Below are 18,136 nucleotides of genomic sequence, written 5' to 3'. Positions count from 1 at the left end.
CCGGGCATGAACTAATCTACAGCATCAGTCACGGCCTGATACCAGCACCTCCCACACACACGTGCCGCCAAGCCTGCCCACATAAAAACACCTGACGCAACACCTCAGCCCTCGTGCCCCAACTAGTGCCGTTGCCAACACCTGCAACAATTTATCGGGTGGCCCAAGTAGAGGGCTTTTCAACACCCGCAAGTGCCTTGCCCCCCCCTCCCTCCTCCCCAACTTCCCAGCTGTCCCCTTTGCTTTTCATTACAGTTTATTGTCTGGCCTATGTAGGGGACTGTTCAACACCCCAAGCTTCTTGTTCTCTCCACCTCCTCATCACTGACCCAGCTGCCTGCCCTGTATCTCATAAGTGTCCCTCTTCCACCCTTTGTCCTTTCCTCCTGCTGCTGCTGGCTATCTTCAGGCAAATTGCCTCTCAGTGTGATATTTGAAGCAAAAATGCTCAGGAACTAAATATTCATCACAATTTTTTAAAGAACATTTCAATTTTCAGGCTGTTAGATAACAGCAGTCTTTCCTTACGGTGTTTTCTTTGTAGTCTCATTTTTATGTACAACCTTACATTTACAAAAAATTCACTAAAATTCATTGAAAACATGTGAGATGCCCTGCAGACAAGAATGCAGACATGCACAAATGGAGAGGCAGAGGAACAAACAAGTGTTGTACATAACCACCACCAAAGCCAGAATGAGCAACACCAGGAAGGCTGCACTAACACTTACCTGCTTGGAGTTGTCGGCATCAGCAATGAGGCCCTCCACCCACTGAAGGGAGTTTGAGCCTCCCAGGTCACTGCCAGAGCGACGGAGGGTCCTCACCACTTCTCCTGTCTGCAGCACCAGCCTGTCCACCTGCTGCTGGGTTGAGCTCAGCAGGAAGCCCTGCAGCAAAGGAATAACAGACAAACATGAGTCAAGGATGAACATTAGACATGATAAAAAAATTTAATTGTCATCATTACCTTTTCCCACAAAAAGAATGGGAGAGCCTCGGAGCCCACTAACGGAATGGATCACACTAAAGATGAGAGATAATTTGATGAAACCACATCTATATCCTGTTTCCTCTCACACAGTACACATTAGCCTGCCTAACTAGCATCATTGTATACCTGGCAGGCATATTGTAAAATTATCAAGGTTTTTGCAGTTTTATTTCAAAAGATGCAGTTCTAATATGGTCTTCTTCTCTACTTCTTAGATTACAGATACACAATATACTTCTTGCACATAACAAATGATTGATTTTCGAGTTACCAGCACTCTTCATTCCAATTTTCTTAAATGAAAAATAAGTAAGGAGTAGAATCAATGTATAATAAACTATTAATTCATTCACAGAGCACAGCACAAGCCCACCTGCTGTAGTCTGAAGGCCTGGCCATTGGAGTACTTCATGGGGGACACATTCCTGTACAGGATGTCCTGGATCCTACGCATGATGTTCTCAGTTCTCTCTGGAGCCGTCTTCATACACAGCATTGCATCGTGCACAGGAAATGGCAGAAACTTAACACTGTAGTTGCTGTAAAACAAAATTGCTGAATTAATTAACCACTTACTTGTCTGATGATAAATACTAACACACTGTATTCTTAATCAAATAAACATTAACTTGCTGATAACAAATACTGGCTAACATGAGGCATTATGCAAGTAAATGTACTGCAAACAAATTTTGTCTTGTTTTGTGAATGTAATGTTAATAACTGCAGTTTGAAGTGACCTTGTAAGATGTACATCCTGACAACTCGCAACAGAAATACTGCATAAGAACACTGACGTACCTTTGTAATGCATAGGCGATATCACTGTAGCCTTGTAGTGTGACATTATTTCTATCATAACTTATATACTGGAGCTTAGAATTAATCTGTAGAGCTTTGGCAAGGAGACGCGCACCACTGTCGCCCATGTAGTTACCGCTGTAAATAAAAGATCCATATTATCATTGTTACCCCTCAGAAGTTCATTTATAATTTATTATTCATCATGTTTCAGTTCTTTGTTATCAGAGTTTTCATGCTATGCTTCTAAAATTAAAATTGAGCATCACTACACAGAATTTTACCTTATATCTAAGTTCTGGAGGCAATGATTGCTTCCTAAAGCATTGAGGAGATTGTGAAGGTCTGTCTTGAGTCTAGAATCATTTATGAAAAGTGACTCCAGAACACAATCTTCTTCCTGCAGATTGAAATAATATTAGTCACACAAAGATATATAAATATGTGTGTATGTGTGTAATAAAAATAATCTGCTGGTCATATGTAATCCATCTAATAAAAACTCCCAATATTTCACAAGTTAATGTTGCTGACATAACATTTTCTTTAATCATACCATTGCCAGATAACTGTCATTTCATGCATTGCTTATTTTGAGAGAACATTCTGTAATCCTTCATCACCGTGACCAACCCAAGTTTGATGTCGAATTTCCCATTAGTGTACTAAATCAGTATATAAAATTTTTCCCACTGGGGCTGACTGCAGAATGGCTGGGAGTTTCATGCATACAAGCCAATACTCAGCAGGGAGAGAGCCTGAGGCCACACCTGAATCATCTGCACCACCGCCTCCATCACGTGGTACACATGTTTGCTTTTGATGCTGTTCAGGTTCCGGCCAATGTTCAGTTTCTTGATGCTCTTGTTTTTACTTATTGCTGCCACCACAGGCCCAAGCTGAGTCTCCAGGCCTACAAAGAAAATAAAGATAAACACAGACTTATATCAGACTTGTACTCTGTTGAAAATTAACTTCAAACATTAACCTCTAAAACTCCTGTAATTAACTTTAAACATTAATCTCTAAAACTCCTGTAATCTCCAAACACAAGCAATCTTAGTAATCTTCTACTAAATACCCTAATTTTAATACCTGCACTGAGCTATTAATATCAAGGATCCCCATTTCAATAACCTAAAGAGTCCGAACTTAAGACAATCAATTTAATCCAGCCTCCAGCCACCATCCTCCTTTACCATTGTCTGAGATGTCCAAAGCTGCCAAACACCGAACACCGTGGATGCAGGACTCCAGGATCTGAGCCCCTGTGGCCCCAAGGTGATTACTGCTTAGGTCCAGGTCAACCTCTGAGATGTTTTCATTGCAGGCTAATCCTAGCAACACGTTTCTATGGGAAAGGTAAAAAAAAATTGCTTACAACCAGCAAATTTAATATTATGAAAGATACTTGTTAAATCATGTCACTAGCGCATTAACTACACATCAGATTCGTTATAAAAAATATTACATGAACATGATGTATGATGAAACTAGCCAGAACTCTTGACTTACTTGAGGGCATCTGAAGGAAGTTTACACTGAGAGAAAGTTAGGGTTTTGAGGGCAAGGGTGGAGGTAAAATACTGCTTGAAGGATGGTAACATTTCCCGACTCTTCTTGCTGCCAAAACTGTTGCGTGACAGGATAAGTTGTGCTAAGCTACTGGTGCAGCCACGTAACAATGCACCAAAGAGCTGAAAAAACCAGGGATTTCTACATCATTTCACAACAATTTCACTCAACATATAAAAAAAACAGGTAACAAGTTTGGTATAGCAAATGTACAATATAGAACAACTGCTGATCTACTTTATCACCAGAAATGTAATGAAGATAGCAAATACCAGAGTCTAGCATCACTCACAGCATCTATGGCACACTCTGTGGCTGAGAGGTCAAGCGTCTTGAGCGTATTTGGCTGAGCTAAGAAATTGTACAGGTTGTTGACGTCATCTCGCAAGGAGTTACCAGCTAGATTCAGGAATGTTAAAGTCTGACACATATACTGAAACAAAGAATACAATTATCAGAATATTAAGTTCTACTAATACTAAAATCTAATATCAATATAAGCTTTTACATCTGATTCTGTATGGAGGATGAATAAGTGACCACAGGTTCAAGATTGACGGGAATCAGAGATGAACACCATACCAGGCTCAAGACTGACAGGGATCAGAGATGAACACCATACCATCTCATATCAGTGCTATTCCTAAGCATACCTGGCATCCTAATAAAATTTAGCAACATTCATTATCAAATGTTACCACTGGGACACTACAGCTCCTTCTACCTGAACACTACAGTTCCTCCAGCCTTCCAACAACTGATACTGCTACAGTGAAGGAACACCAAGACTCATCAGTAAATGGCATACTTTAACCTTTTCTTTATTTCTTAAGAGCTACAGCAAGGGATATTTTTTTCCTGAATTTCTTGTGCCCCTCATTTAGTCTCCTAGTTGAAAAAATTCTAATGATAATACTTCAATTACCCAAAACTAGACTGAAAGCAACTAAGTTTCAATCCATTTCAATCAGCACCTGCTCTATATGAAGACAACTCACCTTATTTACTGAGAGGGAATGTGCTAACATGTTGACACCTTTGCCTGTCAGCCCACAGTGGGACAGGTTGAGGTGACTCAAGCCCTTTGCTTGCCGACCAATAGGGTTACTAATGTGTATAGCACCTAAAAGAAAATAATAGTAGATTAGTGTTATACCACATGAAATTCAAAATACATACTACAAATCATGAAATAATAATCCCAGGTTATACAAAGATATCTCCTTAACATAATTTCTCAATTAAAGAACAATGTATGACACATTTTCCCTTTGTAACACATAAAGTAAACATTGACAAACATACAAGACTAATATAAATCCCATTATCAAAGTTGCAATCAATCTTCTGTGCAATATGAAAGCCACAAGCTAAAGATATATTCAAAGAGAAAAGAGTGATTATCACTATAATAAAAAAAATCATATAAAACTGCTATCTTTCTACACAACACACCACACCACACCCACCTAATCTAGTAAATGTCTAGCCCCACTAACCATACGGCAAGACCAAAGAAATCAATGTCTTATTAAACAGAACAGGAGTTATACACAAGACCTAGGTATGGGAGACTGAAAAGGTTTTATTGGACACACAGTCTGAAGAGAGAAGACACACAGTACCACAGTGGTGTGAGCCATGTCTGTATATATGGTACCTTCAAACCCAAACACTGAAATAAAATCATAACAAATTTTATGACTGAATTCAAGAATAATCAACTTTGTAAGTGAAAAGCATAAAACAGGACTTTATTTTCTGGAATGTGTTTGTTCATTACTATCTATTGAAAGACAACTGCTGTAATAACAACAATGGTTTCTGAGTTCATTATTCTTGTCTTTCTAGTAATAATAAAATGTACAAAGTCAAAGGAAGATATGAAACATCAGGACAGCACTGATCTCCTTCCAGTACAATATACAATTCCCAGCTATGGCCTTGGTGAAAAATATTTACAAATATAATACAATTAATCTGATTTAACACCACTGTAAGTTGAAAGAGCTCACTGAAAATTAGGTGCATGGCCTATTCTACATTTTTTTTCTTTTTTTGTTATTAGTTTTCCATTTAGAACACAAATGTATTTGGCAAACCTAGTCATTATTTACTGTCTAGAAAACTTTCAAAAAGGAAGGAAAAGTTCACCACTTCATTGTATTTCATCCAAAAACATGAGGATGGATCTACTAAAATTTCAGAATTAATAATTCTATTTTTCTATTCAAAAGAAAAGATCCCTTGTTTAAATAGACTGTATTTGGCAAGACTTTGAAACATGAAGCTCAACACTACAGTTAAAGATGAATTTATACTTGCTTTAAAGTGAAAACATAAATATATATATTTTGTGTGTGTGTCTGGTTTTCAATGTTAGAACGAATTTATTGATTAAAAGCAAAATTTAATTTTGGCTTAAAAACTTAATACTGCTGGTTTCAGATATACTATTCAAGATAACTGATGAATGATTTTGCATTGATGTGCATTAAATGCATTTAAGGCAATTTGTTACAAAAGACCAATCCACCCTTTCTTGTTAGAATCACAGGATAACATGCAAAGGTGACATCACTATAAAAGTCCCCACAAATATACATACATCTGAGAGGTAGCACAGTGGCCAGTGGTGGCCTCAGGGCAAAGACCAGCCCCAGCACTTGTGCCCCATGTCCACCATAAAGTTAATAATTAACTACAAATGCAAAGCTTCTGTAAGCCAATGAGAACAAGAGACAATTCAAAGATAAAAGCACTGACACTGGTCTTACAATTCAGCGACCCATGTTAAGAAGGAGGCCCTGTTATGAATCACCCCAGCCACCCAGAGAACAGCAAAGGTTGCAGGTACGTATTATATTACTGCAATAAAGTAACTGCAATTAAAGTGGTAACAAACCCCCAGCCTCTGGAGACAGCTTGGCTACCAGGCCGCACAGATTGTTTAAACCTGTTGATGGATCATGAAAAAACCACATTATTGCCACTGGTTGGTCACTTTTCCTTGCCTTTCAATTCCACCAACCAGAGGAGATTGAACACTGCAAAATTAATCTTTACACTACTTACAAAGTCAAAGTCAAAATCCTCTCCATCTACATGAATAGTTAGTGAATGGTTGGATGGATGGATGGATAAATGGATGGATAAATAGATGTTTGAATGAATGGACAGAAGGATGGATGGATAAGACTTTTGTGACCTAAAAATTTCAGATTAGGCTTGGGTTCCGTACTAAGATGTATATTTCTTGTACATACATTTGCAGGCATTTCTTGAATAAAATAAGGAACTCCATTGCACATTAATAGAGAGCACATAAGCTTAAGACAATTATAATTCAGCAGCAGCAACATATACTATAAATGGTTTTCTTCATAAAGAGGAGGAATATGGAATCTGCTGATTGTGATGAAGTAGTTCTACCTGATCACTTCAGATTCATTTGCTAATATTTCCCTTTTCAATCATTCTGTTTGTCTGTACAGATTATCAGCAGACAAATGGATTATGTTACCTGAAGAAGTAGCAGTGATTTAATGTTCCAAAGGCACATCTGAATTTTTCCCGTCTTTATATGCCTGCATCAGAGCCTATATATAAGCAATGAATCTTGACATAATGATACACATTTCAACAAATACATGAACATAACCTTCAGAGATACTTGAACAAGCAAGATTGAAGTGCTTAAATATGGAAAGATTGAGGCTCTTCTGCCAAAGTTTTTGGCCACGCCCTTGTGGGATGCTCCCAGAGGACACAAAGCATCAAAGGTTGATGTAATGAACAGACATAAATAGAACATTTTTGAATAATGGCTCCCACTACGTATCATGTACATTCTTCCTTGGACAAATCTAATACACTACCAATCTGAACTATAACACAAAAAACAAATATTGGTACTAACAAATGCCTCTGACAAGTCCTCTGCACTTCTGCTGTTGACAGTTGCCTGGGAGCAAAATCAGGCAAATCTACAAGTGCAATAACTACACATTCCTCTACAATGAATAAGCTTGCTGATGTTATGTGGTTCAGTGCCAGTCTTCAATGATTTTAGATGAGTGTTTCAGGACACCCTCATTCTTCTTGAACATAACAGATATAGTTTTCTTCCTGTTGGTGAAAAATAATATAAAGAAAAACTCCAAACTTATCCACCACAGTTTACAGTAATGAACCTTGTATGGCTTGTGACTGGTCTTTTAAGCAGGTGATACATGCAGGTACTTGGCACAATGTACATACACCATGTACTCACATCTAAAGGATTACAACACAATCCAGGAGAAAAAAAAAAAAAAAAAAAAAAAATTGCATGCCATCATAATCATAATCATCATCATTATCATAAACATATCATCCATGTATAGTATTGCAGTGAATGGAAAATCGAGGTCAACCAAACCCCGCTTGAGCTGAGGTGATCACATGGCCGAGTGGGGGTTGGCTAACATCAACTGTCCTCTCACTAAACTATGACCACAGTAAGTAAAGTCAATTCATAAACTCTTACAACAATCATGACCTATAGCGATTTCTACACAGCTACCTATAATGCTGATCAGTTCCTCCATAACTGTGGTGGAAGGAATAGTGACCACCACCATCACCACCACCCATGTCCCCTCAGCACAGCCCCACACACTTACCTTTATCCTCCAGCGGGTTGTGAGACAGGTCTAACTTTTGCAATGGAATGTTGCTATTGGATAAGAGTGCCAGTGACAGCTTGTTAGCAAACTCCCTGCAAGAAATCAAGAATTTTTGTTTTTTGACATTATAATATATATCTCACTTTTGTATAAACATAGATAGCACACAAAATAATGCCATGTACAAATTGACAATCAAAGCAATAAACTAAAGCATCTAAAATGCTCAGACTACTTACGCTTTGGCACCAATATTATCTAAATATATTTCTTCTAAGCTAAGTGACTTGCTGACCACGTGCAAAATTCTCTCAATTGCCTCATGGGAGAGTTTGCTGTGGCTGGCACGCAGCTTCCTGAACCAGGTGTTGTACTCCAGTGCGCTGATGATGGGGATGAGGTCTCTGGGGAGGCAAGGTCATATATTGGATCACTCGAACAATGACTGTTGACAAAGTTGATTTTTTTTTTCAGCAATGACAAGTCAGACAATTAACTTTCCAGCACCCTCACCTGGTAGGTAACAAACCCCTAATGTGCACAGGTGTTTTTGCTTGTGAGGAGCATGACTAGCTTTATCTAATCATTTAATGAGTGTTTAAATGGTACTACTCTTGTGGAAGTTTATAAATCATGGACTTGATCAATAAAGGAGGTTTAGCTGAAAATGATACATGCCATCGTGATGCAGGGACAGTCTTCAGTTTTACATTTCATTCCATTCTGGAAGCTAAACTAATGGTGCTATAAACTTGAGACACCAAGGGTCCCAACTCAACATGCTACAGCAGAGGACCGCTCTATTGTGAGGCTCCCTGCTGAGACCTGGCGACTCTCTGCCTCCACTCGTCTGACCCATGCATCCTCAATAGAATCTGGGCTCTGCATCACCTGTTGACACCTGGACTACACCGCCCCTCCTTCACATAACTGCTGTCTTGAGTTTTCTTCTTTTTTCATCATTATTATCATTATTAATGCTTTTAGCTTTGTTTTATGTCACACTTTATACATCATGAAAACATGAACTGTATATACACAGATGTGTCTATCTGGCCATTAGTGCACAAAAAAGCAAAAGTTTGCAGCTAATGTTTTAATATTTTTAGAGAAGTGCTGAAAACTATAAAATCAAGAAACTGCCAGCAGTGAAGGGATAATGCAGTGACGAGCAGACTGCTTTAACATATCAGTCACAGTTAGTATGGGTTCTGAAGCACTAACAGTTATTCAAGCTTTGAAAAGAAGAACAAGGGACCAAACAAACTTAGCACTAATGTGCAGGTTTTCATACATGACTTGTTGATATTTTAGGTGAGGGAAACTATTGGTCCAGTCTAAAACAAATATTTAAAATTCTATTTACCTGTTATTTTCCATTCCCCTGAAACATTTAAAAAGAGAAGCTGTATGAGCCTGAGTATATCACATGTAAAGCAATGAATCTTGTTCTAAGCCTCTAAAGGCATTATAATAGTACTTATAACCTTCCAGCAACACAGACAAGACTATCATGCATGGATCACAAGCCCACTTACAGGACCAGCTCATCTAAATGTAAACACACAGGAGAAGATGAGGCTTCTTGATCACATACTTACTTTACCCTCTCCTTATTAGCACAAATATTCCAAATCAAGAAAATCAAACAAACTAAAAGGACAATAAAACAAAAAGACAAATTAATCAATGAAAACAATGCGTCCTTGAAGCTTATCTTATGACCAACAATTATTCCAAATCAAGGAAATCAAACAAACTAAAAGAACGATAAGACAAAAACACAAATCAATGGAACAAAGTGTCCTTGAGGCAAATCATGAACCCAGCTGGAAGTCCCTCATAGTACGGTACACCAGCAGGCCCCACACACCACTCACTTCTGCTCTAGGTAGTCAAAGTCATGCAGATAAAGTTCCCGGGTGTCATGGGAGAGGTAGATAGTGTCCACGTCCCAGGCCACCTCCTCCCGGTAGGGCAGTGCATGGTAGTCACACATACACATGTACTGTGTGGAGAAGCCCCCACACGGCCCCATGTCCCGGGTGCCTCCCAGCGTGGCCCGCTCCAACTCCTCCAGCTGCTGCATTCGCTTCGGGGGTTGGATCTCCACCTTCCGGATGATGTGTCTGCTGGAAGAAGAGACACTAGCCGCTGCCTTCACAGTGGGTGGCTCATACTGCCTCAGTGGAATTTGTGGTAGTGAGATATTTCATTTATTTATTCATTTATTTATTTTATTTTAATTATTTATTTATTTTATTTATTTATTTATTTTTTTGCAAGAGGAGCAAAATAAGTTAAGAAATACAATGCTATGTGATGTAAGCATTGTGCTTTGTGTAGGCCACCCCAAGTGTGGTTGACAGCCCAGTATATAGATAGATGTGATGTCAGTAACACAACACAAAGGGGAGACTAACGTGAGAGGAACAGAAGGGAAGATGTTCTTGAGGGCGGTGCAGAGGCTGAGCACCATGGTGTCCACCTCATGGCTGCTGTTCTCTTCATGGGTGGTGTAGTAGGTGTACACGCGGTCACAAACGGTCAGGCACAGCTGTGGACGAAAAGAGTGGTTTTAGTGAACAGCCTTTCTTCTGATACCCCAAAGAGAGTGGCACGCAGGACCCCAGGCCATACTCACCCCCATAGCAATGTGTGGCTGGGGATGCTGGGGTGGGGAGGGGATGTTAAGGTGCACAGCTGACCATGTGGCCTGGACAGGTTCTCCCCACACCACCACTAACCAAACACAACACAACACTATCCCAAAGTAAGTCTTCTGAGCACTTAAGTTTTCACACACAACATACAGCAGTTTTCAGACACAATAGACTGTAATCATAACACTTTTTTTTTTATGCTGACTCTTCATGTATTACAAAAATATGTTATCTGTCAAATTTCTGTCCAGTGTTGGCCGAAAATCACAATAAATAAACACATCTATCAATAAATTTCATGGCTGATCATTATACACACCACAGAACTTTTTTATTTATTCATCAATTTTCATTGAACATGGTAAAAATCCAATGGTAAAATTCACGCCATCACACACACACAACATGAATCCCATAACTGTCAAACGAACATTTAATATTTCCACATCAAACAAAAACAATAAGCATTGCGCCAAACTTTCCTGTCACGCATGATCTAAACACCGTTAGTCTCCCTCTGTGTATCATTGCATTAATTACTGAGACTCTGCATGCGCAAAGCACTGAGAGAAGTCGAGAAGGAACACTGGTAACAAACAATGACAGCATCCAGAGTAGTGATGGAAGAGGCACAATGATCTACAGTACAATGATAGAAAAGGGAAAAGCGTTTTAACACAATGAACAGTAGAAACAACCATAGTATATAGTAAAGGAGGTTGTAAAAGTACGATGAAAAGTAACTACAAGCATCTAAAGTAAGAAAGAATTATGTATGTGTAAATATTGTAGTATAATGAACAGAAAGTACACACATACAAACACGCTCAAAGAAAAAAACAAAAAATAAAGGTTGCAAGAAAGTCTATGCAGTAAAAAATAAGTACAACAAAACACATCTATATTAATAATGAAGGATATATCTTAGTAATAAACGAACAGTAAGTACAAACTCACGACCATAGAGAGAAAAAAATACAAATAAGTAAATACAATAAAAAAAATACACGCAAACATTTATATTAATAACAAAAGAAAAAATATAATAAATAAATAAACAGATAAAAAATAAAACAAGACAACAGGTGGTGGGTGAAAAGTCCCCTCATCTTTAAGTCAGTCAAATACACATATATTCCGATAGTGGCGAGTGAGTGACACGTGAAGGCCCGGCGCGCAAAGCAAGCGAGGAGGGCACGGGGGTCATGAGGTAGAGCGAAGCAACAAGACAGCGGGAGTCGAGTAGTAGTGGTGGTGGTGGTGGCGGTGTAAGAGAGGATGTTGGGTGAGGAAGTAATGATGGAAAGCAGTGAGAAGAAAACCTGATATAAAAACCAAGACAATCAGTGTTTAGGAGACGAATGCAGCTGGAAACAAGTGAAAATAAGCGTGATGGCGAGGAAGATGTGGGTGTGCGTGAAGAAAGCTGAGTCAAATGCTGGAAAACAAGTGGTACTGCCGGAGAGAGAAACGCGGGGACCAAAATGACAAGGGGCGCGTAGTGGCAGGTGGAGGGCGAGCCAGCGGCGGGGTGAGAGTAAGGAAATTGAGGAACAGTAGTGGGTAATAACCGGGTGGATTGTACCAAAGATGCCAACGCGTTAAAAATAATGAAAGCCACATGAACGCAGCGCTGAGGACAAAGAAAGGAAGATCGAGATGAGCAATACGAAGACTTAGAACAGGGTGGGAAAGAGAAAATGATGTGGGAAGTGAAAAAAAATGAAGAGGGTGAACAGAAAGGAAAGGAAGATGAGGGAGAGAAACGAAGATGGAAGGCAAAACACAATGAACAGAGGGTGAAGAAAGGGAGAGGAAACAACACGAAGACTTAGAAGAGGGGGAAGGGAAAGGAAAGATGGGAGGAGAAACTAAAAAATCTAGGGCAAAGAAAGGGAGAGGAAGCAACACGAAAGAAAACATGAATGGAGAGAGAGAGAGAGAGAGAGAGAGAGAGAGAGAGAGAGAGAGAGAGAGAGAGAGAGAGAGAGAGAGAGAGAGAGAGAGAGAGAGAGAGAGAGAGAGAGAGAGAGAGAGAGAGAGAGAGAGGAAAGAACAAGATAATGAGGAGTAACACCAGACTGAAAACAAGAGAAAAAGAGAATGAATGAAAAGAACGAAAAACACTAAAGAGAGGAGATAAAGAAAACGGAAGAATGAGAACGGAAAACAAGACGGGAGGAGGAGCAAAACAAAATAATGAGAAAGAAAGAAAGGAAGAAAGAAAGAAAGAAAGAAAGAAAGAAAGAAAGAAAGAAAGAAAGAATCATCAGGCTGCAGTGAAAGGCGGGAAAGAGGGAGGAAATGACTACGAGAGAGGAGAGGAGGGAAGGCGGGACGGGTAGGTGGGTGCGGCATGACTGGGAGGGAGGAGGGGGACGGGGAGGAGGAGAGGGCAACGGCATCTGTGAACCACTATGACTATGGGAGCGTGAAGCGTGTCTCGATGCCACCTGACTGAGCATGAGGAGCCACAATTATGCGTGGACCCGCCGGCTGTCAAGGCAGTGGTGGTGGTCATAATAGTAGTAGTGGTAGTGGTGGCGGTGGTGGTGGCCCTGTTACCGCCAGTGTCCAAGGGCGGGAAGTCACACCCACCGACCATCCCAACACGAGTGCCAAATGTCAGGCTGTTGTTACTGTGTGTGTGTGTGTGTGTGTGTGTGTGTGTGTGTGTCAGGTTGAGATGTGTGGTTTAAGTGTTGTGTTATTGCTACTGTGTTTCGTCTTGTCAACTTTGTTATTGTTGTTGTTGTTGAGAGAGAGAGAGAGAGAGAGAGAGAGAGAGAGAGAGAGAGAGAGAGAGAGAGAGAGAGAGAGAGAGAGAGAGAGAGAGAGAGAGAGAGAGAGAGAGAGAGAGAGTTAGCCAATTTAATTTCGGAGGCAGACGTCTTAATGTAAGGGTGTCACGACATATTAACGCATGGATAACTAAATGCAAATCACATCTAAACAAAAAAAAAAATATATCACCATTACGGTTTTGGTGAGAGGCTGCGGTTGTGGTGCATTAGTGCGGGAACGGCCAGGCGTGTAGTGTCACATTGAGATACAAAGCACGGAGGGGCGATTGAGCTATTACACCAACACTCATGATAAGACAGATCAAAAGCTGCTGTGAAGTGTCTCAAAACCACACACATACACACACACACACACGAGAAAGTAATGATGGAGTAGTGATTATTAAAGAGACAAGTTAGAAGCGGCTGGTGTCAAAAAAAATTACAAACAAGAATATAAAAGTAAAAATGTGACAGTGATCATTAAAGAAGACACATTTGAAGCTGCTGGTGTAAAAAAATAAATAAAATAAAATAAAAAAACTACACATGAGCATAAATGTAAAAAATGTGGCGGTGATTATTAAAGAAGAGACAAATTTTAAGCTATTCGTGTAAAAAAAAAAAGAACGATGCCTGTACACAAAAAATAATAAATAAATAAATAAAATACATACATACATACATACATAAACAAATAAAATAAAACAACGATAAATTTAACTGGTTCACGGGCAACTACGTCAAAATCTGCAACACAAAGAGACGACAGAGTTACCATTACCGAACCTCAAACTGCACTACGGACTCGACCTGCAGTTCAAAGTAGCGGCATTTCCGCCTCTTTGGGTAATACTATGACGAGTTTAATGGCATTTCCATCACAGGACGCGGCGACTCTGCTTGAAAAGGACTACTGTGCCCACTCTCCTACGCATCGCTGCCTTCTGAGAGCAACTGAACCACTGAAGGATGAAATAGTATACCCTGCAGAGAGAGAGAGAGAGAGAGAGAGAGAGAGAGAGAGAGAGAGAGAGAGAGAGAGAGAGAGAGAGAGAGAGAGAGATTATTATTACGCGTGATTGCATTCTGAGAACAAATACTGTAGTTCAATGAAGCATATAACAAATCCCTTTCAGACGAAACAAATACGTCAATAATTTTCCCATTTATTCTGTCTGCTTAGGAGGGCGACACATTACACCCCACCTCTTCAGTATAACGAAAGACAATGCTGAGACAATCTATACGATATGACCTGCACTTAGGGTGAAGCAACAATGTTAATTTTCACATCCACTCTCTCTGCTTAGGAAAACAACACCCCCCAATCACTATAACGAAAGACACTGCATTCCACTAACTCACTCACTCACTCACTCACTCCACTCCACTCCACCCAGCCCCACCACTCCTTCACTCTTACAAAAGGCATTGCTCTGAGACAATTCAATACGATATGAGCCACACTCAGTGAAAGGCGGGCACCCTCCTTGCCCTCTTCCCCGCTGCACGCTGTCATCTGACCCCGTTACAGCACCGCCATTAACCCAATCAGTCTATCAACCAGCACTCTGATCCACCGCGAGTTCTCTTAATGCCTTACTCACTCAGCCGGTATTCTAAAACGCAGTTGGTTACGAAAGAACATAAAGAACATAAGAAAATATAGGAAGCTGCAAGAAGTCAGCTCTGCACGTGATATGAAACAATATTTTCAGAAGCCACAAATAGTAAGGTTTTAACACGCGTTTTTTTCCAGTTGGTAATGCAAAATCCTTGTTAAACTATCACTTGAATCGAACAAACACCCTTGAAAACCCCAATAACATCCTGTACTGCCTGTTAGAAGTGCTCAAGGTTCTCATAAATTATTTTAAAAACCCACAGATGATCAAGTTCTAACGTTTTTTTTTTTTCCCCAGATGATGATGCAGGATCGTTGTTGAACCATCACTATAAACAGAATCGTACAAACACGCTTGAAAACTGCAAACCATCCTATACAGCCCATTAGAAGCACTCAAGACGATGAAATGTGTAAGAATAAGGGCATTAGTTCCTCATGACCACCACCAACACCTCCACCTTCACCTCCTCCTCCTCCTCTTCAAGGTAATCAGGAACGCGTCATTGCACACCACAAGAAGCAGCGTCACAGTACACAGGTAACATACAACCACAACACTCCACAGCACCGTGCTTCACCCATAAGAAAAGACTCCAGGCAAACCGCAAAGTTTAAACGAGAACAATACACTGCAAAGTCCAAACGAGTAAAATGCAGCAAAATACTTCATCTACTTTGCAGCACCAATAAGAACACAACGTAGACTACAAAGTGTGAACGGGAACTGCAAAGTATAAACAAGTATAACGCCACAAAAACCCGTAACAACAGACCGCACGAACCGCACAGTAGTAACGAGAATACACACAGACTGCAATTATGGACGAGTAGAATACACTGCAAAGTACAGACGAGTAGAATGCAACACAATAGGTTATATACACAACACTCCTCAACCACCACCACCACCACCACCACCACACACTCGAAGCCAGGGAAAGGTGTAGGCAGCGTCACACTTCTCCACACTGACCATATGCACAAATACACACTACTACACACTGCTACACACTATACAGGCACAGTCGACGCCCGCGCCTCACTGCACCGCACCAGACAATCAGCAATGAGCCAATGTAATAGCGAACAGTTAAGCTTCTTACATTCTGGTCGCCACAAACGTTGCGGAAATTGAGTGAGTGTTGCTCGTATACGTGTGGGAAAGTATTAACCACACACACACACACACACACACACACACACACACACACACACACACACACACACACACACAGAGAGGTTCACGTAAACATAGCCGTATCTTACCACTTAACGTTATGTCATATTCCCACCCACCCACCCACCCACACACACACACACACACACACACACACACACAGAAGGTTCCTCTAGTACAAATACGTTACAGATGAGTTATGGTTCACCCACAAAAAAGTTAATGAATGGTAACGAGAGGAAGATGGATGAAGGAAAAACTATCTATCGCCACAAGTCAAGTTCCGTTTGCTTCTCACAGTTGGACAGAAGCCACGGGACTGAAATAACTCATCATTAACAGAGATTTATATTCCTTGGGCGTAGATTAAGAGTGGATCTGATGGAGGTATTCAAGTGGTACAAGGGGATATAACATTCCTTACAGTAGATTAAGAGGAGATCTGATCGATGTGTTTAAATACTACGAGGAATAAAACAAGGGTGACATAAATCTGCATTCCTAAGAGAAGCGTAGATTAAGAGTGGGAGATGGAATGAAAATACTCCATAATTAGCAGAAGGAGAGATCTACATTCCTTATACAGGGGTAGATCGAGATGTGGGGATCTGATTGGGATCTCTACGTGGTATTAGGGATATATAACAAGAGGAAAATTTACATAGGCATATATTAATTACGAGGGGGGGATCTCATGGAGCTCTTTAAGTGCTATATAATGTGTGTAACGAAGGTAACATAAACGAAATTCTCAGGGTCAGATATCAGGATGTGGTAAAAAAATAATGGGTTAAAAATTAGTTGTTACATTTAGAAAGGACGGAAAAACTAGTTCTTAAATACGACGACGACGACGAGGAGGAGGAGGAGGAGGAGGAGGAGGAGGAGGAGGAGGAGGAGGAGGAGGAGGAGGAGGAGGACAAGAAATGACGTGTTTAAGGTTAATGAACTTTGATTCGAAAAGAGATAGAAAGAAACTGGTCATCAAACAGAAGAAGAGAAGAAGAAGAAGAAGAAGAAGAAGAAGCAAGACAACAGTATCTATCTATATACCAGACTTAGGTTCCCCTCACAACACAGCCCACTGTAAACTCTCAGCCCCGTATTTTGAAACCCTCCGGCCTCTCATAACGATTATTTTCAAAGACTACAGAGGCGATTAATCTGGTTCTCTTGCCTGTTTTTTCCCGCACTGATGGTCCAGAATCCTTATTAAACTATCGCTAGAATCATGAAAACACGCTTGAAAACCCCCAATAACATGCAATATATTAGAGACTCTTAAAACTGGAGATAAGAATGTCTTGCAATATGTTTTTTAGTGGTGGCATGAAGTATATTCTTGTGTATACTTCTTGTCCGATGAATATTGAAACTTCACGTAGCATTCTAGACTCACAACGAAAACAAAGGAAACCCGCATGCATTTTTCGATCATTCCGTAATATGCCAAAAGTAAAATAAATATACTTGATTACACTTTTTTTTTAATTCGCTTTCAACAAACAACAACCATACATCCTTACAAGTTGTCTGAATAAGGGCTTCAAATTCCGACATTTATTTATTTTTTATTTATTTTTTTTACCAATCTCTTAAATGTGGTCTAAGAAAGATCAAATTAAACTCCCTTTCTTTCTGCGGCCGTAACATTTTCTTTAGTGGGGCGACTTAACAAAGAACAATTATAACAGTGAAAGGTTTTAGCGCGCCACAACAAAGGGGACATACAGTGCCGACGTTTGAGGGAGAAGGAAACAGCAACAACAGCAGTCCATTAGCAATACCTGAGCGGAAATGATAATGACAGCAGGCACTTCCCTAAAACAAAGGCTGTCTGTCCCTC

At 40.1% G+C, this 18,136-nt stretch overlaps 1 protein-coding gene across 19 annotated transcripts in view; it reads right to left on the bottom strand.

Annotated features, from left to right (window-relative positions):
- Nucleotides 1-18,136, bottom strand: part of LOC135103372 (F-actin-uncapping protein LRRC16A-like) — an 86,284-nt gene that overhangs the window by 35,641 nt on the left and 32,507 nt on the right. For 14 of the 19 annotated variants that reach the window (XM_064009480.1, XM_064009478.1, XM_064009488.1 and 11 more), the window contains exons 5-18: nt 10,461-10,594; nt 9,918-10,169; nt 8,277-8,441; nt 8,035-8,129; nt 6,276-6,326; nt 4,369-4,493; nt 3,663-3,803; nt 3,311-3,492; nt 2,995-3,146; nt 2,566-2,708; nt 2,080-2,195; nt 1,796-1,933; nt 1,368-1,533; nt 732-890 (exon numbers count right to left, since the gene is read on the bottom strand). In XM_064009480.1, the coding sequence (XP_063865550.1) occupies nt 732-890; nt 1,368-1,533; nt 1,796-1,933; nt 2,080-2,195; nt 2,566-2,708; nt 2,995-3,146; nt 3,311-3,492; nt 3,663-3,803; nt 4,369-4,493; nt 6,276-6,326; nt 8,035-8,129; nt 8,277-8,441; nt 9,918-10,169; nt 10,461-10,594 (2,019 nt within the window). Of the gene's footprint in view, nt 1-731; nt 891-1,367; nt 1,534-1,795; nt 1,934-2,079; nt 2,196-2,565; nt 2,709-2,994; nt 3,147-3,310; nt 3,493-3,662; nt 3,804-4,368; nt 4,494-6,275; nt 6,327-8,034; nt 8,130-8,276; nt 8,442-9,917; nt 10,170-10,460; nt 10,595-10,681; nt 10,903-18,136 lie in introns of those variants that run through there. The other 5 variants (XM_064009479.1, XM_064009492.1, XM_064009494.1 and 2 more) reach the window with 4 other exon arrangements.

Source organism: Scylla paramamosain, chromosome 9, assembly GCF_035594125.1.
Source record: "Scylla paramamosain isolate STU-SP2022 chromosome 9, ASM3559412v1, whole genome shotgun sequence".
NCBI lineage: Eukaryota > Metazoa > Arthropoda > Malacostraca > Decapoda > Portunidae > Scylla > Scylla paramamosain.
Note: the sequence above shows the minus strand (reverse complement) of the source record. Positions and strands in the feature narration are given on the sequence as shown.